The sequence below is a fragment of the Bubalus bubalis genome, chromosome 2 (genome assembly GCF_019923935.1).
Source record: "Bubalus bubalis isolate 160015118507 breed Murrah chromosome 2, NDDB_SH_1, whole genome shotgun sequence".
Classification (NCBI taxonomy): domain Eukaryota; kingdom Metazoa; phylum Chordata; class Mammalia; order Artiodactyla; family Bovidae; genus Bubalus; species Bubalus bubalis.
In genome coordinates this window covers 114,125,440-114,149,657 of record NC_059158.1, presented here as the reverse complement: position 1 = coordinate 114,149,657, position 24,218 = coordinate 114,125,440, and the positions used below count along the sequence as shown (strand labels likewise).

The 24,218-nt window shown below is 38.0% G+C and overlaps 2 protein-coding genes across 2 annotated transcripts in view; one reads left to right on the top strand and one right to left on the bottom strand.

The window, feature by feature from the left end:
- Positions 1 to 24,218, bottom strand: part of ZRANB3 (zinc finger RANBP2-type containing 3) — a gene marked incomplete in the record, with an annotated part of 262,721 nt that overhangs the window by 178,232 nt on the left and 60,271 nt on the right.
- Positions 7,470 to 7,753, top strand: LOC102409896 (protein transport protein Sec61 subunit gamma). The gene has a single exon (XM_006048206.4). It carries the CDS (start codon positions 7,531 to 7,533, stop codon positions 7,735 to 7,737), a length of 207 nt encoding a protein of 68 aa, XP_006048268.1. The 5' UTR covers positions 7,470 to 7,530; the 3' UTR covers positions 7,738 to 7,753.

The following is a 24,218-nucleotide window of genomic DNA, read 5'->3' as shown; positions in this document are numbered from 1 at the left end:
AGGGGAGGACAGGGAAGCCTGGCTGCTGCAGTTCATGGGGTTGCAGAGTCATACCCAACTTAGTGACTGAACAACATTATGTAACTAGCACTGCCATAAGTTTGTGTGCTCAATTGTGTTAGACTCTTTGCGACCCCATGGACTGTAGCCCGCTGGCCTTCTCTTTCATGGGATTTCCCTAGCAACAATACTGGAGTGGGTTGCTATTTTCTCCTCCAGGGGATCTTCAAGACCCAGATCAAACCTGCGGCTCTTGCATTGGCAGGCAGATTCTTTACCACTGAGCCACCTGGGAAGCCCAAGTCCTAGGGATAGAGCATTTAAAGGTTTTTCCTCATAAAGGGTGACTGGAAGAACTTCTGACAATGAACAAATAAATGATCTTAGTGGTGATATGTGCCATTAAAAAAACTGAAACAAGGTAAGTGGAATAGGGAAGTAAGGGAGTATCTACTTTATATAGTGGTCAGGAATAATCTTTACGATAAAGCAATTCAAACAGATCTGAATAAGTTGTCACAAATTTAATGAGGAAGGGAATCATGAGAAAATCTGGAGGAAGAGAACTCTAAACAAAGCAATGAGCAAATGCAAGAGCTCTGAGATAAGATGGTTATGATGTAGTTAAGCAAACGGAGGGAGTCTAATGTGATTAAAATGCACTGAGTCATGGCAAATGGTAGAAAATAAGGTTGGAAGCACCTTAGGTCCTGACCATGGACAGCCATAAGCAATGGCATGAAGTCTAGATTTCCTTAGAATCCTTTGGAAGTAAGCAACATTTAACTTTTTTTTTTTTTATTTTATTTTATTTTTAAACTTTACATAATTGTATTAGTTTTGCTTTTTAAAAACATTACTCTGGCTTCTAGAGAATAAACTATAGAGGACAAGAGCAGAAACAGAGAGAGCAGATAGGAGGCACCTGAAGTAGAACAGGAGAGGAACAACAATATATGGATGCATGATAGAGACAGAGTCGGTGAAAAGTGCTCAGTTTAGACACATTTTGAAAGCACAGTCAATAGGATATGCTGAACAACTGGGATAGAGATATCATGGATATGAAGCAGGGGAAAGAAGTCAAAAATGAATCTTAAGATACTGGCTTAAGCAATTAACTGTGAAAAAATGGTGGTAATGCATTCACTGAGAAGGGAAGGGTGGGGAGAACAGCAGGTTTGGAGATCACAATCAAAAGTTCTGTTTGGGGGACTTCCCTGGTGGTCCAGTGGTTAGGACTCCATGCTTCCACTTCAGGGGCAGAGTTCAATCCCTGGTTGGGGAGCTAAGATCCTGCAAGTTGCAGCAAGATTAAAAAAAAAAGGTTTGGATCTATAGCCTTTCTGGTATCCATTAGATACTCCAGTTGTACTGTTGGGTGGGGCACGGGATATGTGAGTCAGGGGAATAGCAGGGACTGATATAATAAATCTGAGAGTCATTAGAATGTAAAGGCATTGGAATGAGAAAGGATCAAGGATAGTCTGTAATATAACACCTTGACTGTGGCTTGTTTTCTATGCCCAACTCCAAGTTCCTTAACTTTCTAAAGTTAAGCAGCTACTGTGACCTGCAGGCTGCTAGATGAGGTTTATGACTCTAGTGAAGTAACATCAGAGCAAACTGTTAGGCAGCTGAGTCACCCCATGGGTGGTTAACCGACTGAAAAATAGCATCAGAGCCCTGGGCAACAACTGACACGACTGATGGCTGTGGATCACTGCCTTGGCTTGGCTTTTAAGTATCTGAAGACCCCAGTTGTAAGATTGTCTTCCAGCCCTCTGGTTATGCTGGATTCTCCTAACATGAGACAGGTGGGTCTTCCGAACTTTGGAAACCAGGATAGTTCAAGTACATCAAAGGGCACTGAGCTTCCTTCAGGTACTTCTAGTGGGGCTGACTGTCCTTCAAATTTAGGCACTATATCTGTCCCAACCTCTGGCAGTCCTGCTATTTACAATAGTTCAGCAACCAGACTTGATTTCCAATGAGCTGTCATAGAAACAGTCATCATTGAAGCTGAAGCTCCAAAACTTTGGCCACCTGATGTGGACAGCTGACTCACTGGGAAAGACCCTGGTGAAGACTGAAGACAGAAGGAGAAGAGCATGACAGAGGATGAGAGACAGTTGGATGGCATCACCGATTCAATGGACATGAACTTGGGCAAACTCCGGGAGATGATGAGGGACAGGGAAGCCTGGTGGGCTGCAGTCCATGGGGTCTCAAAGAGTCAGACACAACTTGGCAACTGAACAACAACAATAACAATCATAGAAAAATAACTGATCATGTGAGAGGCCCCATCATCTGAAAGAGCAGAATACAAGTAAATAATCAGAATATATATCTAGTGAAATAGCACTGCTAGAAAGACTAAACACCTGCACAAAAATTGTTATAGCACCTAAATAAATTCTAATGCAACAAACACACACACTCCCTTCCATGATTTCCAAACTAAAATGAGTATATAAATTTTTTAAAAAGATGATTATTACTGACAGCTAAATCAGTAGACTACGAGATGAAGTGCAAAGAAAAAACACTTGAAGAACAGAACCTGAAAACTAATGTGAAAAATTGTTCAAAAGGAGAAAGGACACAATATATGAAGGAGAAGCAAAAATTAAGTAAATAAAAGAAAATTTCTTTGGGCTAAAGAAAACACCTCTGATGGATAACCGAAATGGAGAACCACATTTCGGGGTGAGCTGAAAAGAAAAGACAAATATCTACTCACATCCTCATAAAATTCATTAATCTTATGAATAAAAAGAAAACCTTGTAAGTATTCAGACTGAAAGAAAAATTATCAATAAAGGGAAAAAAACCAACTGCATTGCACTTTTATCATCAACATCAGAAAACTAAAAAACAATGGAAACTAATCTAGACTACTTGAAAGGAAAGCAGAACTCATGAATCTTATATCCAGTTGCTAAGTCACTTCAGTCGTGTCTGACTCTGTGCGACCCCAGAGACAGCAGCCTACCAGGCTCCTCTGTCCTTGGGATTCTCCAGGCAAGAACACTGGAGTGGGTGGGATGGCAAAGAGACATGCAGCTAATCAAGATCGCCAAGATTATATCACTTAGGCAAACCATTTGAAGAAAAATATTTGAGAAAAATAACCAAACAACTGGGTTCCAAAATCACTGCAGGTGGTGACTGCAGCCATGAAATTAAAAGATGCTTACTCCTTGGAAGGAAAGTTATGACCAACCTAGATAGCATATTCAAAAGCACAGACATTACTTTGCCAACAAAGGTTCATCTAGTCAAGGCTCTGGTTTTTCCTGTGGTCATGTATGGATGCGAGAGTTGGACTGTGAAGAAGGCTGAGCGCCCAAGAATTGATGCTTTTGAACTGTGGTGTTGGAGAAGACTCTTGAGAGTCCCTTGGACTGCAAGGAGATCCAACCAGTCCATTCTGAAGGAGATCAGCCCTGGGTGTTCTTTGGAAGGAATGATGCTAAAGCTGAAACTCCAGTACTTTGGCCACCTCATGCAAAGAGTTGACTCATTGGAAAAGACTCTGTTGCTGGGAGGGATAGGGGGCAGGAGGAGAAGGGGACGACAGAGGATGAGATGGCTGGATGGCATCACTGACTCAATGGACGTGAGTCTGAGTGAACTCCGGGAGTCGGTGATGGACAGGGAGGCCTGGAGTGCTGCGATTCATGGGGTCGCAAAGAGTCGGACACGACTGAGGGACTGAACTGAACTGAACTGAATACAGATTCAAGATAGAAGACGAAAAGGAAATGTGATTGGCAATGAAACTATATATACGTGAACTGAGTGGATGATGTATATTCTAAATGAAGACTCTGCAAGTGGAAGGACCTCATTCTGCAATCTGAAAGTGCAAAACTGAAGGGTGGTAACAACAGAGAGGGAGTACTAAAATTATTCTAAAGCAGAATACTAAATTTGTTCTTGTTGTTTAGTCACTAAGTTGTCTACAACTCTTCTGCAATCCCACGGACTAAGTAGCCCACCAGGCTCCTCTGTCTATGGGATTTTCCAAGCAAGAATACTGAAGTAAATTGCCATTTCCTTCTTCAGTGGATCTTCCTAACCTAGGGATCAAATCCACATCTCCTGTAGTGGTAGGCAGATTCTTTACCACTGAGCCACCAGGGAACTCCAGAAAACCAAACTGGTGATATTTAAAGTCAGGAGACTAAATGGGATCACCTAAGAAGAAGAGAGCTATTGACAGAGAGCCCTGGAGCGCTCCAACAATAAGAGGTCACAAAAGGGAGAAAGATCCAGCAAAGGAAACTGAGGAGGATCCAGTAATATAAAAAGATACAAGAAGAATGTAGTGACCTTGAGGCCAAGTTAAGAAACTGTTTTGGGAAGGCGCTAATGAACAACTATGACAAATGCTGCTGACAAGTCTAGTGAAATGCGGTCTAAGAATTGATCATTTGATTTGGGAAGAGATCATTCACAGCCCTGACAAGAGCAACTTTGATAGAACAGTAGGGAACAAAAGCCTCACCTGAAAGGGTTCAGGAGACAATGGAAAGAGAAGAAGGGCAGAGACTGAGTAGAGATTACTGTCTAAAGGAATTATTCTGTACGGGGAACACATAAATATGGTAGTACTACTGCTCAAAAGAAAAGTGGGGAACAGAGAAGATATTTTAAAAAGACAAAATACTATACATAACCCAATCACTGACTCTATGAGTGTAACATCTGTGGATCAGACACTTGGCAATCAAGTTAAGACAACAAATAAAAATGGTCAAGTAGCTATGCATGAAGATGGTAACAGAAGAAGTAGAAGATGGTAACAGAAGAAGTAGAAAAGAATGGGGTTCTCCTGCAAAAACTGTAAAAAAAAAAAAAAGGAAGGAATTTTTTTCATGCCTACAACCTTGGGAACCACTCTTATTCTGAAAGCAAAGGGAAGGAACTAAAAATATTTATGGAGGTAGAGAACAAGGTTCAGGGACTAAGAAGTCCAGGGGATACACATTTCAAAACAGGGTAAATGGGTTAACAGTGTCAAATGCTGCAAAGGATGACTAAAAGGACACCATACTAAGCTCATATGTAAGCTCACTTGCAGTTCTCATTTGTTAAGAGGATTGTGGATAGTTTAAAAAAAAAAAAAAAGGGGAGGCAACAGATACAGAGTAATCAGAAAGGAATTTTGGTAGCAAAAAACAAGAGAAAAACTAAAAATAGGGAAGTAGCCATATAACATGTTGGAAACCCGAACAATGGGCATGGAGTCAACATTGAGAAGGAAAACAATAAAAATGACTGATGGAGACCATAATATAAAAAGTGAAAATATAGCTAATCCAATTTCTCACTTCATAGAAATTTTATATCATATCTGAATGAAACTAAAGCCTAAACTTCATTTGTAAATGAAGGACTGCCCATTATCACATTATTACACAGAATTACATTATATCTATGGAAATATAAACAGTTTTTTTCTCCCACTGGGAAATAGCAAATATAATCCATATTATAGGGACTTTAACCTACAGCTAAAATGAAAACCTTCATTAAAGAATATGCATTTTATTTGTCAAACCTGGTTTGGTATGCCAATAGCTATACAATTTTATCTGAATTTAACAAGCAGTTCAGTTTTCCATTTTCATAAAAAAAAAAATAACATTTCTTTGTTCCAAATTCATTGTTAATTGCTTGAATCATAGCTTATCCAGCATGGCTGCAGACATCAAAAAAGCAACTTTCCATTTCACTGAGTTGTTTCCAAAACCTTGAGGCTCCTTACATTAATCACCACTTACAGTATCAAGACATATATATTCTGGTATTTGCAGCAGCCATATCTATGGATGCACATGTTCAGTGTTAGTTATTTTAAACCCCAATTCAAATACAGGTAGAAAAGAGAAAACGGAACAGCATTATACTTTCCTAACAGTCACTCTACAAACCAGCTAAATTTCTCTTCTAAGACTCATAGAACAAAATAATGTGTGTTTAACTGGAAGCTTTTCTCCAATTTCCTTATATTAAAAAAAACAAAACACCTTTTCAATAATTAACACCCATATCTCTTTTGAATAAATCATGTCAAAAAGAAAATAGAAAAACTCTCCATGAGAATATTTTGATGACATTCAGAATTTAATGCTCTAATTCTGTATGAAAAACCTAGATAGTGTATTGAAAAGCAGAGACATTACCTTGCTGACAAAGGTCCATAGAGTCAAAGCTACAGTTTTTCCAGTAGTCATGGATGGATATGAGTTCAACCATAAAGAAGGCTGAGCACCGAAGAACTGAGGCTTTAGAACTGTAGTGCTAGAGAAGACTCTTGAGAGTCACTTGGACAGCAAGGAGATCAAACCAGGCAATCCTGAGGGAAATCAATCCTGAATATTCCTTGGAAGGACTGATGCTGAAGCTGAAGTTCCAATACTTTGGCCACCTGACTGATGCTGGGAAAGATTGAAGGCAGGAGGAGAATGGGACGACAGAGGATGATATGGTTGGATGGTATCACTGACTCAATGGACATGAGTTTAAGCCAACTCAAGGAGACATAGAAGGACAGGGAAGCCTGGTGAGCTGCAGTTCATAGGGCTGCAAAGAGTCAGACACAACTCAGTGACTGAACAACAAATTCTGTTTTGAATCAGAAGTACAGAATTCAGGACTCAGTACATGAAAACAGAATCTGCTTAATCAATTACCATGCATGCTGTGACCTCAGATGTGGGCTATTATCCCAGGAAGAATACTGACTTTTTGGATATTCATATGAAACCGTCCAGTAGCAGGAATCAACAATTTAATATGGTTAATATACTACCATATCACCCTTTAGTATGGTATATTTGACCAATGCTAACTTAATGTTAGTCAACAAAGGTCTGTACAGTCAAAGCTATGGTTTTTCCAGTAGTCATGTACAGATGTGAGAGTTGTACCATAAAGATGGCTGAGACCAAAGAATTGATGCTTTCGAATTGTGGTGCTAGAGAAGACTCTTGAGAGTCCCTTGGATAGCAAGGAGTTCAAACCAGTCAATCCTAAAGGAAGTTAACCCTGAATATTCATTGGAAGGACTGATGCTCAAGCTCCAGTACTCTGGTCACCTAATGGGAAGAGCCAACTCATTAGAAAAGACTCTGATGTTGGGAAAGATTGAAGGCAGGAGAAGAAGGGGCAACAGAGGATGAGATGGTTGGATGGTATCACTGACTCAATGGACATGAGTTTGAGCAAACTCTAGGAGATAGTGAAAGACAGGGAAGCCTGGTGCACTACAGTCCATGGGGTGGCAAAGAGTTGGACATGACTTAGCAACGGAACAACAACTTAATGTTACTTTAATAAACCCACCCACTATTCCCTATAGACTAAGCCACAGGGCCAGGAGTTCAGAGAAGCAAGTCACAACAATTTTTCTAGCTAGAGCCGTATCTTAAAATCCCTTTCCCCATAACTATCAAAGTTCAACATGATGATAGTGCTACGTGTCTCTGGCTGTTGAGCAGACGCGGAGCAGACATCATGGATCAGGTAATGCAGTTCGTTGAGCCAAGTCGGCAGTTTGTGAAAGACTCCATTCGGCTGGTTAAAAGATGCACCAAACCTGATAGAAAAGAATTCCAGAAGATTGCCATGGCAACAGCAATAGGATTCGCTATAATGGGATTCATTGGCTTTTTTGTGAAATTGATCCATATTCCTATTAATAACATCATTGTTGGTGGCTGAATACCTTTTTAGAAAAGTAGTTTTCATCTTGGGGATTGGTGAACAAGTGAGGATTTGAGAAGCTGATGGAGCAGAAATTTGTCTGTGTGTTTTATGTTTTTCTTTCATTTTTTTCTTCCAAGATGTTTTCTATTTGTAAATTAAAATAATTTAAAAAAAAAAAAAAAAAAAAAAGTTCAACATGATAAAATGGCCTGTGTTTTATTTGTTTACTTTTAATATTATTTACTTTTGGAATTGGGGATACATTATATCCACATGATTTAAGAGGTACAAAAATAGAAAATCTTTCTCCAATCGCTATTCCTCAAGGGTGTTCCAGACATTGGCTGTAACCAATTTCTTGTGTAGTTTTCTGGAAACAGGCTCTGTGAATACAAGTTAATATATGTGTGCATGTGAATACAGTATGTACGTGTGTGTGTGTGTGTGTGTGTGTGTGTATAGATATGTATGTGTGTCACAACTAATAACTTAAGATTTACACCTTTCTTAATCTTATGTAAAATCCCTAAAGTCCACAATATAATACTGTAACATGATACTAACATGCAACATAAAAGAGAAAGGAGGGGGGGAGGAAAAAAATTGAGGTTGAAAATTAGAAGAAAAAAATTTCTTGCTTTGACAAATGGTAAATATATGTGGTCAGGAAACCCTCTGCTTCAGCTCTCAACTAGCTTGATTTTTCATACTGTCTGCGGTAGAACAACATTTTCTGGAAAAGATCTCCTGGGCCTCCCAGCCACTCCTGATTCTCCTACTAGCTTTCATCTCTGCCCCATTTCCTGGTGCCTCCTCTGCTACTCCACCTCTTCTGTGTTCAATCTTCAGTCACATTCTTCTTGTGCTCCTCTTAAATTCCTAAAGCTATCGTTCATCCTCATAGTTTTAAGTACCACACATACACAAGTCCTAAATCTGCACCTAAGGCTTTTACAATATACTCCAGATAGATGCATATTTAAAACCGCTTTTTGGAACTTTTCCCTGAATATCCTGAAGTTATTATGGCATAGGATACATGTTTATATTTGAAACTGAAGCTAATTAAGCACTTGATTAAAACAAAAACAATCAAACCTCTAGAGGGATTATTTAAACAATGGATTTGAGTCTGTGACTCTTACCCTTGGGTTAGAAATTTCTGTTAAAAAGAAAAGCTACAAAACAGAAGTATTTATTTTGTTTGTGAATCAAATTGGTCTGCCTCATATCTGTAAAAGCTTAAAGCAATGCTCTTATTTTCAAGCATATAGTTAAACATATCTTAGACCTCTATCGCCAGTTTCTTAAGTCTCATCTGTTTTATGAAATGACTAAGCCAAGTTGGTATCAAACCAGTTAATCCTAAAGGAAATCAACTCTGAAAATTCACTGGAAGGACTGATTCTGAAGTTGAAGCTCTAATACTTTGGCCACCTGATGTGAAGAGCTGACTCACTGGAAAAGACCCTGCAGCGGGTGAGAGAGGATGAGATGATTGGATGGCATCACAGACCCAACGGACATGAGTTTGAGAAAACTCTGGGAGATAGTGACAGACAGGGAAGTCATGCGTGCTGCAGTCCATGGGGTTGCAAAGAGTCCAACATGACTTAGTGACTGAACAACAAGTCAAGTAAGCTATGCTGGGATAAAATGAGATAATACATTGTAAATAAAAAGATACCATAAAAACTTTAGTGCTGTTATGATGGTGATAATAAGTTCTGTTCAATAAACTCCAAATAACTATGTTCACTGTCAAAAAGTAAGTACTGGCAGTGAACAAAGGGAAGATACAAAGGACAATGGGCTTCCCTGGTGGCTCAGTGGCAAAAAATTAGCCTGCCAATGCAGGAGACGCGGGTCCCATTCCTTGGTCAGGAAGATCCCCTGGAGAAGGAAGTGGCAAACCACACTAGTATTCTTGCCTTAAAAATTCCACAGACAGTGGAGCCTGGTGGGCTAAGTCTGCTGCTGCTGCTAAATCACTTCAGTTGTGTCTGACTCTGTGCGACCCCATAGACGGCAGCCCACCAGGCTCCGCTGTCCCTGGGTTGCTAAGTCTATGGGGTCTCAAAAGTGTAGGACACAACTTAGTGACTAGACAACAGAGGGCAGTGGCTTCCAATTTAGCCATTAAAAATGGAAGGAAATGTGACGACTTTAAAAACTGGTTTTATAAACACTGTTTTCATGAGGATGAAAGGAAAGAAACAACTCAAAATGGCTTAACCACTAAAGAGAATTAATATATCACATAATATATAATGAGAAATCCAGGGTGGGATGATTTCCAGGTGTAGTCTACTCATATGAGTCATCCTTCTGCTGGTTCATCCTAAGTAGCTCCAGAGAACATATCCTTACCCACCATGTTCAGAGACACATGGAAGGTACATCCAAAGAATTCTAGACTCTGTTGACAGGGAAGGAGAGGAGAAAGATTTTACATGAAGCAACCCATATCTGCTGTACATGTTATGACTTTGAAAAACAGACTAAGATAACATTTAGTGATTTCTTTTGTGTTAGTTTTTTTTACCCATTATGAAACACCAATCACACACAGGAAGGACATAAAAGTCTGGTAATAATTTCAAGGTACATAAGAGATGTGGGGGACTATAAACAAATCTGTTGTATACCAACAACCCAATGAAGTTTCAAAAAGAATTGCTTTTCCTGTTCATGAGTTTTTTAAAAATTAAACTAACCCCTAATGTGTGATAATATCTTGAAAATATTATGCTTCATTAGTCTGATTTCATTAGCACAAAATTACCCTGTAACTTTTAAGAATAAAGAGCAAAACAGGAAATAGTGTCTGCATCCTCCTAGGGTTTAAAAAAATGGTGTATCTAAGCTATTTTGAGAGAATTATTATTGTTTTCAGGGTGTATAATAATTTCCCCTGGGCCATTATATCACATGTTAGTTTTCACACAATTATTTATAACTATTTATACAACTGCAGGTCAAAAAAAGGTGAATATTCCTGTAATAATTAGTGGGAAAAATTTAAGGGATTAGACAATAACATTCATTAGAATATTTTGGAGTTAAAAACAAAAATATAGTTCATATAAAAAGCAAATAAGAAGTAATTCAGGTCTGCCTGATCTAGTCTAAAGTGACTTTGTGTGCTTAGTCACTCAGCTGTATCCAACTGTTGGTGACTCCATGGACTGTAGCCCGTCAGGCTCCTCTGTCCATGAGATTCTCCAGGCAAGGATACTTAACTGGAGTAGATGGCCATTCCCTTACCAGGGGACCTTCCCAACCCAGGTCTCCCTCATTGCAGGCAGATTCTTTACCAGCTGAGCCACCAGAGAAGCCCCATTTATAAGTAGTAAAAATGATTTACAATAATAAAATTACTTAATAAAGACATGTACACCATTGATGGGGAAGCCCCCTTGTGGCTCAGACAGTAAAGATGCTTAAATATCACTAGGTAGATGAAGAAATAAGTTAAATAGTTTTATTACAAACAGAATTCTCTCAAAACATGGAAATAAAATAATATTTTGCTTACAAATTCCTTTTAGCCTATATTTTGGATTTATTGAATGATATATTAATAAAGGCTGAGCACTTTTATTACTGTCTCAAGCTTGTGGAGCTGTGAGGCTGAATTAGTGGAGTGAGTGAGTGAGTGAAGTTGCTCAGTCATGTCCGACTCTTTGTGACCCCATGGACTGTAACCCACCAGGCTCCTCCATCCATGGGATTCTCCAGGCAAGAATACTGGAATGGATTGCCATTTCCTTCTCCAGGGGATCTTCCCAACCCAGGGATCAAACCCAGGTCTCCCGCATTACAGGCAGATGCTTTAACCTCTGAGCCACCAGGGAAGCACATATTAAATTAGTGGAAGCACATATTAAAAATTATTCTAAATTTCAATAACCACCAAGCACATGATATTCATTAATATTGATTTGGTCATTCACCAGATATACCTTTGAGCACCAGGCATAGTGCTAGGCCTTTTATCTGAGCAAGATGCAAATATATTAGCAATAAGTGTACTTGAAGTCCTTTCAAGGTCAAGACTAAGGCCAAAGACAGGAGTAGTCACTTCTATCTAAGTGTGCAATGAAAGTTACATTCAAAAGCATATGACGAAGCATTAAAATATTGACTGGGTTCAGAATGAATGCCTCAAGTAGGGCCTCATATTTATTATCATCAACTCATCAAACTTATTTCAAAGGAAAATATTCTCCCAAAACCTTATTATTAATTAAAAAAAATTATGTCAAATAAGTACAAACCCAAAACTAGGAACAAACTCCTTATACTTACAGATTTTAGAAGATATTTTAAAAATGAGAACACATTTACGAAATGAGGAATAAACCACAAAATAAAAACAATTCAATTTAACAATATTAATTTGATAGATGGTATCATTTTGCAGAAATAAAATTGATGCCTTGGGATTTTATGGTAAAAAGAAATAGACTTCCGTCTACTTAATATTTAAACTGTATCCATATCCTGTATTTACTTCTGTAATGAGAGGGAATTGACAACAGTCACACAAATAAAATGCCACAAAGTAATGACCAAAATAGATAGGACTATTTTCCCCATTACTTTGCCTCTCCTGCTACTTATCAGAAGCTTGGAGTTAGTAGCGCCTGCTAGAGCAGCAGCCAAGATGTCAAAGCCACACCTCTACAATCTTCTCATTCTTTCTTCCTAGTAGGCCATAAGATAGCTGCTACAGTTCCAAGTTTGGCATCCTTGTTTGATGCAGGAAGAAAAGAAAAGGACAAAAGGGTACATTCCAACTGAGTTGACCCTATTTTAACAAGTTTTCCCAGAATCACTATCCAGAAACTTCTACTAATGTTTCATTGGCCACAATGTGTCACAGAACCACTCCTAGTTGAAATGGAGCTTAGAAAAGAGGAGTTTTGGCTGGGCATTTAGATTCCACCCCCCAGGGTTGAGTCAGTGAGGGTAAAGGGAAGAGGGATTTGGGGAAAGTAACATCATTGTTGTTGTTCTTCAGTCACTCAGTCATGTCCCACTCTTTTTGACCCCAAGGACTGCAACACACCAGGCTTCCCTGTCCTTCACTATTTCTCAGAGTTCGCAAAAACTCATGTCCATTGAATTGGTGATGCCATCCAACAGGCTCCTCCATCCCTTTCTCTTGCCCTCAATCTTTCCCAGCATCAGGGTCTTTTCTAATGCATAGTTGGCTCTCTGCATCATGTGGCCAAAGAATTGGAGCTTCCTCTTCAGAATCAGTGCTTCCAAAGAATAGTCAAAATTGATTTCATTTAGGATTGACTATTTTGATCACCTTGCAGTCCAAGGGATTCTCCAACACCACAGTTCAAAAACATCAATTCTTTGGCATTCAGCCTTCTTTATGGTCCAACTCTCATATCCACACATGACTACTAGAAAAACCATAGCTTTGATTAGATGGACCTTTGTCGGCAAAATGATGTCTCTATTTTTTAATCTGCTATCTAGGTTTGTCATGGTATTTCTTTCAAGGAGCAAGCATCTTTTAATTTCATGGTGGTAGTCACCATCTGCAGTGATTTTGGAGATTAAGAAAATGAAGTTTGTCACTGTTTCCGTTGTTTCCCCATTTATTTGCCATGAAGTGATGGGACTGGATGCCATGATCATTGTTTTTTGAATGTTGAGTGTTAAGCCAACTTTTTCACTCTCCTCTTTCACTTTCATCAAGAGGCTCTTCAGTTCCTCTTCATATTCTGCCATAAGTATGGGACTGTCTACATATCCAAGGTTATTGATATTTCACCCTGCAATCTTGATTCCAGCTTGTGCTTCATCCAGCCCTGCATTTCTAATGATGCTCAGCTCAGTTGCTCAGTCGTGTCTGACTCTCTGCAACCCAGTGGACTATAGCACTCCAGGCTCCCTGTCCATCACCAACTCCTGGAATTTACTCAAACTCATGTCCATTGAGTCAGTGATGCCATCCAACCATCTCATCTTCTGTTGTCCCTTCTCCTCCTGTCTTCAATCTTTCCCAGCATCAGCGTCTTTTCAAATAAGTCAGTTCTTCACATCAGGTGGCCAAAGTATTGGAGTTTCAGCTTCAGCATCAGTCCTTCCAAAGAATATTCAGGATTGATTTCCTTTAGGATGGACTGGTTGGATCTCCTGGCAGTCCAAGGGACTCTCAAGACAGTACACTTCTCAAACATCACAGTTCAAAAGCATCAATTCTTTGGCATTCAGCTTTCTTTATAGTCCAACTCTCACATCCATACATGATTGTTTGAAAAACCATAGTTTTGACTAGATATATCACTTCATGGCAAATAGATGGGGAAACAGTGGAAACAGTGGCTGACTTTATTTTGGGGGGCTCCAAAATCACTGCAGATGGTGACTGCAGCCATGAAATTAACAGACGCTTACTCCTTGGAAGAAAAGTTATGACCAACCTAGACAGCATTTTAAAAAGGAGAGGCATTTCTTTGTCAACAAAGGTTTGTCTAGTCAAGGCTATGGTTTTTCCAGTGGTCATGTATGGATGTGAGAGTTCAACTATAAAGAAAGCTGAGTGCCAAATAATTGATGCTTTTGAACTGTGGTGTTGAAGAAGACTCTTGAGAGTCCCTCGGACTGCAAGGAGATCCAACCAGTCCATCCTAAAGGAGATCAGTCCTCGGCATTCATTAGTGGCACTGATTTTGAAGGTGAAACTCTGATACTTTGGCCACCTGATGTGAAGAACTGACTCATTTGAAAAGACCCCGAAGCTGGGAAATATTGAGGGCAGGAGGAGAAGGGGACGACTGAGGATTAGATGGTTGGATGGCATCACCAACTCAATGGAAGTGGGTTTAGGTGGACTCTGGGAGTTGGTGATGGACAGGGAGGCCTGACATGGTGCGGTTCATGGGGTCGCAGAGTCGGACACGGCTGAGTGACTGAACTAAATTTAACCTTTGTTGGCAATGTAGTGTCTCTGCTTTTTACTATGCTGTCTAGGTTGGTCATAGCTTTTCTTCCAACCAGCAAGTGTTTTTTAATTTCATGGCTGCAGTCACCATCTGCAGTGATTTTGGAGTCCAAAACAATAAAGTCTGACACTATTTCTCCATCTATTTCCCATGAAGTGATGGGACCAGATGTCATGATCTTCATTTTTTGAATGTTGAGTTTTAAGCCAACTTTTTCACTCTCCTCTTTCTTTCACTTTCCTCAAGAAGCCTTTTAGTTCCTCTTCACTTTCTGCCATAAGGGTGGTGTCATCTGCATATCTGAGGTTATTAATATTTCTCCCGGCAATCTTGATTCCAGCTTGTGCTTCTTCCAACCCACCATTTCTCATGATATACTCTGCATAGAAGTTAAATAAGCAGGGTGACAATATATAGCCTTGACGTACTCCTTTCCTATTTGGAACCAGTCTGTTGTTCCACGTCCAGTTCCAACTGTTGCTTCCTGACCTGCATACAGGTTTCTCAAGAGGCAGGTCAGGAGGTCTGGTATTCCCATCTCTTGAAGAATTTTCCACAGTTTGTTGTGATCCACACAGTCAAAGGCTTTGGCATAGTCAATAAAGCAGAAATAAATGTTTTTCTGGAACTCTCTTGTTTTTTTGATGATCCAACGGATGTTGGCAATTTGATCTCTGGTTCCTCTGCCTTTTCTAAAACCAGCTTGAACATCTGGAAGTTCTCGGTTCACATATTCTTGAAGCCTGGCTTGGAGAATTTTGAGCATTACTTTACCAGCGTGTGAGATGACAGCAATTGTGCAGTAGTTTGAGCATTCTTTGGCATTGCCTTTCTTTGGGATTGGAATGAAAACTAACCTTTTCCAGTCCTGTAGCCACTGCTGAGTATTCCAAATTGCTGGCATATTGAGTGCAGCATGTCAACAGCATCATCTGTTAGGATCTGAAATAGCTCAACTGGAATTCCATCACCTCCACTAGCTTTGTTTGTAGTGATGCTTCTTAAGGCCCACTTGACTTCGCATTCCAGGATATCTGGCTCTGGGTGAGTGATCATTCCATTGTGATTATCTGGGTCATGAAGATCTTTTTTGTATAGTTCTTCTGTGTATTCTTGCCACCTCTTCTTAATATTTTCTGCTTCTGTTAGTTCCATACCATTTCTCCCCTTTATTGTACCCATCTTTGCATGAAATGTTACCTTGGTATCTTTAATTTTTTTGAAGAGATCTGTCGTCTTTCCCATTCTAATGTTTTGCTCTATTTCTTTGCACTGATCACTGAGGAATGCTTTCTTATCATACCCAGGGTTTCTCATGATGTACTCTGCATATAAGTTAAGTAAGCAGGGTGACAATATACAGCCTTGACATACTCCTTTCCCAATTTGGAACCAGTCCATTGTTCTATGTCAGGTTCTAACTGTTGCATCTTGACCAGAATACAGATTTCTCAGGAGGCAGGTAAGGTGATCTGGTATTCTCATCTCTTTAAGAATTTCCCACAGTTTGTTGTGACCCACACAGTCAAAGGCTTTAGCGTAGTCAATGAAGCAGATGTTTTTCTGGAATTCTCTTGCTTTTTCTAGGATCCAATGTATGTTGGCAATTTGATTTCCTTTTGTAAATCCATCTTGAATATCTGGAAGTTCTTGGTTCACATACCACTGAAGCCTAGGTTGGAGAATATCACGGTCTGCCACAAATTCCAAGGCTAAGTTTAAGAAGTGATTTGGAAACAATGTAGACACCTGTATCACATAAAGATCAAGTTTTCTCCAAGGTGTTACAGAAATCTATATCAAACAGATATATAACTATGCCTGTAATTCAGAGGAGAGAGTCTTCATCATAAGGACTATTATAATTACCAATATGTTAAAGTTTGGAAGCTAAAACAAAGCAATCAGTTCCATCACAGGTATAATGTTCTACATGCATGTACCCCTATGTGCCAGGTGCTCAATTAGTCCCTTTTTCTCTATTCTATCTTTCTTAAAAACAGTAAAATCCTTTCTTCATTCAGCATTGCAATAAGATCCATTTTGTGTAGGTGTATGGGGGAGGAGAGATGCCTCATACAATCCTAAATGCAACTGGGAGCACCAAATATACACATCTGATTTTAAAGCAATTATTCAGATAATCCAGAATATTCTTATAGTACTGTTCTTTGGATTATACGCTACTGGAAAACTCAGCACCTAAAGAGAATTCTCACTCCCTTAAAAGAATATTTTGCACATTAGTGTTCATCAGTCAAACCGAGCCTATCAATTTTTTAAAATAAAGTTTTATTGGAACACAGTCCTTTTCATTCATATAAATAGCATTAAATGGCTGCTCTTGTGCAACAAAAACAGAAATGAGTACTAGAGACTGTATGACACACAAACTCTAAAATATTTATTCTCTGGCCCTTTAAAGAAAAAGTTTGCAAATCTCTATCTTAGAATGCAACCGTGGTGACCTGAAGGTAATTTCTGGTACAGAGTCAATGGATTATGATTTTGGCTTGATACTTAAATCTTTCAATTAAGACTGGATGAAGAAAAAAAGAAATGTGGGTTTATCAGAAGAGTGAACACACAGAGTGCATGCCAATAGATGTAATTTTATAAGTTAATTACAGAGCACTCTGCTTGAGTATATAAACAGAATTGTTATAAATTCATAATTGAAGAATACAAAATAATAGTTGAAAAATAAATAAGATCCCATAGATAGAAAGAGCTACAATGTTATGGAGATAGCCAATTAGAGAAAAGTTATCTCAAACTGATAGAATCTTACAGTTTACTCCCTCTGACTAAATACTGAGATCTTTCTCTTTCAAAAGCATATTGTCAACTTTCTTTACAAATAACACTCAATTATAAGTGAACAAAGAATATTAAGCAATGATTTATAATATCTTGACATCATAATCTTATGACTTAAAATATCTAAAAAAAAGTCTTCTAATTTTGTATGCTTTTAAGAGCATATTGAAAGACTATAAAAGGCAACCTAGAAATTGAGGTGAGATACTCAAACAACTAAAATTCATGTGTCTTCATTTTAATTCCTTCCTACTCCATAAACCTTGAATCTGTGGTCTTATTTCTCACAACAGGGTACATATTTTTAAAATCTGTGATTTTCAGTTGATGGCATACTTAATATGTCATCTGTTGAATGAACTCTTAAAGATCTAATGCTATCTGAGGTTGCTGTTTAAAAATACCATATTACTTTTCTTTCTTCCAGGTTTTTGAGGTATGACTTGCAAGTAAAAAAGTGCATATGTTTAAGATATACAGTATGATATTTTAATATATGTATGAAGTGTGAAAGTGAAAGTCGCTCAGTCGTGTCTGACTCTTTGTCACCTCATGGACTATACAGTCCATGGAATTCTCCAGGCCAGAATACTGGAGTGGGTACCCTTTCCTTTCTCCAAGGGATCTTCCCAACCCAGGGATGGAATCCAGGTCTCCTGCATTGCGGCGGGTTCTTTACCAACTGAGCTATGAGGGAAGCCTCATTATATGTAAAACATCACAATCAAGTTAATTAACATAATCATCACCTCCCACGGTTACCATTTTTTGTGTGTATGTGGTGAGAACACTTGAGATCTACTCTCATAGCAAACTGCATGTATTTATTAACTATAGTCACCATGCTGTAAATGAGGTATCCAGAACCTATTCATCTTATAACTACAGTTTGTACCCTTTGACCAATATCTCCCCTTCCTCCCACTCCCTAGCTTTTGATAACCACCATTTTATTCTCTTTTATTATGAACTGGACTTTTGCTTTTTTAGATTCCACATATAAGTTAACCATGTAGTATTTGTCCTTTTGTGTCTAGCCTACAATACCTACCATGTGGGAGACCTGGGTTCAATCCCTGGGTCGGGAAGATCTCCTGGAGAAGAAAATGGCAATCCACTCCAGTATTCTTGCCTGGAAAACCCCATGGATGGTGGAACCTGTTAGGCTACAGTCCATGTGGCTGCAAAGAGTCGGATACGACTGAGCGACTTCACTTTCACTTTCACTTTATCTTATTTAGGATAATGCCCTTCATATCTATGTTGTCATAAATTAAAAGACTACCTTCATTTTTAAAGCTGAATAATACTCCATTATATATAGAAATATTTTCTTTATTTACTCATCCATCAATAGATATCTTATTTTAGTTACTGTGAATACTGCTACAATAAAGATGGAAGTGCAAATATCTCTACCAGACAGTGATTTCATTTTCTTTGGATATATATACCCAGAAATGACACAGCCGGATCATATGGTAATTTTATGTTTTCTTTTTTTTTTGGTAGTTCTATTTTTAATTTTTTGAGGAACCTCCATACAATTTCCCATAATGGGTATATCAATTTATATCGCCACTAACGGCACACAAAGACTCACTTTTTCTCCATATCCTTACCAGTACTTGTTATCTTTTGACATTTTGATAATAACAGTTCTAACAGGTATGAGGTGATATCTCATTGTGATTTTTATTTGTATTTCCTTGCAGATTAGTGAAGTTAAGCACCTTTTCATACACCTGTTGGCTACTTGTATGTCTTCTTTGGAAAAATGTCTATTCAAGAGCTTTGTCATTTTTAGATATTATTTTTTTTTGCTTTGGTGTTTTTGTTTTTTTTTTTTTTTGCTATTGATTTTTATGTGTTCCTTATATATTTTGGATATTAACCCCTTAATGGATATATGGTTTGCAAATATTTTCTTCCATTTCATAGGTTGCCTTTTCATTTTGTTGATGATTTCCTTTGCTATGCAGAACTTTTTAGTCTGATGTAATTCCACCTACTTATTCTTTGCTTTTATTGTTAAACTGAAACAACTCATTACCTTGACCAATATCCAGGAACTTACCCACACGTTTTCTTTCAAGAGTGTTACAGTTTCAGACCTTATGCTTAAGTCTTTAATACATTTCCAGTTGATTTTTGTATATGGTATAAGATAAGGATACAATTTTGTTCTTTTGCACGTGGAAATCCAGTTTTCCCAACATCATTTATTGATGAGACTATCTTTTCCCCACTGTATATTATGGGCATCTCCACTGAAGATTACTTGAATGCACCATGTATCGCTTTATTTCTGGGCTCTCTATTCTGTTCTACTGGTCTATATTTATGTTTTTATGCCAGCACCATAATTCCTGGATTATTATACCTTTGTAATACTATTTGACCCTTGAACAACATGGGCTCAAACTGTGTAGGTTCACTTATACGGGGTTTTTGTTTTTTGTTTTTTCAGCAGTAAATACTACAGAAGGACACAATTCCAGGTTGGTTGAATCTGCAGATGTGGAGGAACAGTGGACGGGGAGGGCAGAGGATAAGTTATGCACTTTTAACTGTGTCTCCAACCTCTGCATCGTTCAAGGGTCAACTGTAATTTGAAATCAGTAAGTGTGATTCCTCTAGCTTTGTTCTTTTTCAAGATTATTTTAACTACTCAAGTTGTTTTGTGGTTCCACATGAATTTTAGGATTTGTTTTCTTGTGAAAAATGCCATTGTAATACTGATACAGATTTTCACTTAATCAGTAGATTGCCTTGGGTAGTACAAACATTTTAATAATTTTTCCAACCTATGAACACAGAATATATTTACATTTATTTATATCTTTAATTTCTTTCATCGACATTTTATAGTTTTCAGTGTATAGATCTTTCATGTCCTTATATAAAATAATTATGTTATATGTTTTTGATGCTATTGTACATGGAATTTTCTTAATTTTATCTTTCTGAAAGTTTGTTAGCAGAGTATAGAAACACAGCTTAATTTTGTACACTGATTTTGTATCCTACAACATTACTAACTTTCTTAGCTTTAACACTTTTATGACATAGTCCCTATGGTTTTTCATACCTAAGGTCATGTCATCTACATTTTATGTCACCTACATGTCCGAGGATTTTACTTTTTGGATTTGCGTGCCTATTTCTCTTTTTACAAATTTTACTTCATGTTGGAATATAGTTGACTAACAAATACTGTGTTAATTTCAGGTATACAGCAAAATGATTCAGTTATACCATGTATATTTACCTATTCTTTTTCAAACTCTTTTCCTATTTAGGTTGTTATATAATATTGAGCAGAATTTCCTGTGCTATATAGTATGTCCTTGTTGGTTATACATTTTTAAAAAATTATTTATTTGTTTGGTTGAACCAGGTCTTTTTGCTGCTTCACGGCATGTGAAATCTCCCCAGATCAGGGATCGAACCAGTGTCTCCTTCACTGGCAGGTGGATTTTTTACCACTGAGCCACCAGGGAACTCCAGTTATCCGTATTAAATATAACAGTGTGTACATGTCGATCCCAAACTCCCTCACTATCCCTCCCCTCCACCCTTCCCCTCTGGTAACCATAAGTTTCTTTTCTAAGTCTGTGAGCCTGTTTCTGCTTTGTAAATAAGTTCGCTTGTATCTTTTTTCTTAGATTCTACCTATAAGGGATATCATACAGTATTTCTCCTTCTCTGTCTGACTTACTTCACTCAGCATGACAGTCTCTAGGTCCATCCATGTTGCTGCAAATGGCATTATTTCATTGTTTTTAATTTCTGAGTAATATCCCATTGTATATATGTAACACATCTTCTTCATCCATTTCTTTGTTGATGAATATTTAGGTTGCTTCCACATCTTGGCTATTGTAAATAGTGATGCAATGAACACTGGGGTACATGTATCCTTTCAAACCATGCTTTTCTCTGGATATATGCCCCGAATGGGATTGCAGGATCATGTGCTCAGTCGCTCAGTTTTGTCTGACTCTTTGTGGCCCACCAGGCTTCCCTCTTCTGTCCATGGAATTTTCCAGACAAGAATACTGGAGAGGGTTGCTGCTTCCTACTCCAGGGGCTCTTCCAGACACAGGGATCGAGCCTAGATGTCTTGTGTCACCCGCACTGCCAGGTGATTCTTTACCACTAGCACCATCAGGGAAGCCCCCTGCAGGGTCATATGGTAGTTTTATTTTTAGTTTTTTAAAGAACCTCCATACTGTTCACAGTGGCTATACCAATTTACATTCCTACAAGAGTATAGGAGGATTCCCTTCTCACCACACCCTCTCAAGCATTTACTGTTGGTGGAGTTTTGATGACAGCCATTCTGACTGACGTGAGGTGATGCCTTATAGTTGTTTTGATTTGTATTTCTCTAATAATTAGAGATGCTGAACATATTTTCATGTGCCTCTTGGCCATCTGTATGTCTTCTCTGGAGAAATGTCTAATTGCTTTGGCTAGGACTTCCAGTACTATGTTGAACAGAAGTGGCAAAAGAAAAAAACAACTCTGATCTATGCATATGCACATAAGCAAAACAATTTATAGCTCTCCAGAGGATGTAGGGGGAAAATGGTTCCAGTGACTACTTCTGAGAAGAAGAAATGGGAGCTTGGAGGCTCAGAGAGCAGGTGAAGGGGACAGGGAAACTTCACCGTATATTCTTTCGTGCCTTTTTAGTGTTGTTCCATGTACATGTATTACCATTAAAGTAAGTAACTATTATTTAAACCTGTATCTTTTCTAGAATCATTTTCAAACCTAGCCATAGGCCCTTCTCAAATAGAAGAGATTTCCTCTGGAATTGAAAAAATCAATCAATGCAATTTTAACAAGCCAAAGATGGTAATCAATATACCCAATGCCTTTGTTTTCACCACTTTAGAGGAAATACTTTTCTTTGGTTAGTTAGGTCCATGAAAGCCATTTTACATAAAAGAAAAAAATCCAATAAGAAATGATCAGTAAAAGTCATAACAAACTTAAGAGATTACTTTCTTTTTAAAAAGAAGAATATAGGTAAAAGGATGCAATAAAATACATAGCACAGAACTTGATACCCTTAACAGCAAAAAACAAGAATCAGAAATCAAGAGATTAAATTAAAAATAATCATGTAAAATATGCAGGGCAAATGGCCATGTTGTTTAACAGTGCAGCTCTCAAAAAATACCTGAAGTATTTATGTGCAAGACATGAAGAAATAGCCACTTCTGCTACATGTGAAAACAATGACTAAGTAGAAATGTGTTTGTTATTGTTGTTTGTTTTTGTGGGAGGGCAGGTAGGAAAAATGATTAAATGATAACTTCAGTATACTTTTGATCTAGGGCTGTAAAGCAACAGAGTATCATTCTAAGCAACCAGCACAATGCAAGAGTACAACAGGGTACAGTCTAGGCAAGTCCACAATAGCCCACCTGTAATCACAGTTACTAAAGAAAACAATGATTTTAAGCATTAAAAAAAAAAAAAGGTCAGATTAGCATTGGGTACTTGGCTGAAGAAATTACTGTTTAACAGCTAATAATATGAAAGAATTCAAAACACAAAACAGAAGTAAATTTAAGGAAACAGTGACTATTTAAAAAGAAAAGAACTCAAGAAAAGTCATCATTAACATCCTCAGAGAAGACATGTCAGCCATGAATCAAGAACAGAACACTTGTGTGAGGGTAGGGTGAGAATGCTAGTAAGAGGAAATACTCAAAGAACAAAAAAAGGGATGTTGGTAATTAAAAACATAACAACAGATCAAAAGCTCAATGAAGGAACTAGAAGACAGAGTTGAGGAAAATTCTCACAAAGGAGGGAAAAAAGACAATGGATTGAAACATAGGAAAAAAAGATTTAAAAAAATTAGAATACTGCCTCAGGCTATCCAATATCTGAATAATCTAGGGGGAAAAAAAGAAAAGAAAAAAGAATGTGAAGAAAACTGGAAGGATATAAATAATGCTAAACATTAATAATTCTTTTTAAATTCCTCAACTAAAAGGAAATGAGCTTCCACTTTCAACTGACCAGCCAGGGCCTGGCAAAAAGTATGAAAATAACCCAATGTCCCAAACTGGAAAATAAAAGTTGCAACATAAGCATATATTTTGAGATATATGAATAACTAAAGACTGAAAGAACTGACAGCGCTGGGGAATTGCAAACTGTGTAGAGGAAGGCTGACCAATACCAGCAGATGGCTGTTTCTTATAGAGCTGATGATTTTTTAAATAATGGACAGAGAAGGAAACTTAAAATTCAATCAAGATCTTTCCAGTGGGTAAAAACAAACAAGTGACAATGCAATTGTCCAGAGAGATTCATTTCTTGATCAAGAGAATCATGGTTCCTTAATGACATGAATATCACCAGAATTATGCTTTTTCACTATGTTGAACTCAACTAATCTGCTTTAAGGACACTAGTAAACAATTATCCAGAGTTCAATTCAATTCAGTTCAACAAATATCTACTGAACTCCAATTTGTCATTAGCTCTGAATATAAAATAATAAAGATGTCTCAAAATGAAAAGGTCTAGAGTTTACAGTTCAAGTTAAAATGTGTGAATATTTATTCAAATAAATGTGTGCAAGCAGGCTTAGTCATGTCTGACTTTTTGTGACCCCAAGGACTGTAGCCTGCCACCCTCCTCTGTCCATGGGATTTTCCAGGCAAGAACACTGGA

Excerpts from the sequence above, each read along its gene's own strand:
- LOC102409896 (XM_006048206.4), top strand. The coding sequence starts at position 7,531 with ATGGATCAGGTAATGCAGTTCGTTGAGCCAAGTCGGCAGTTTGTGAAA.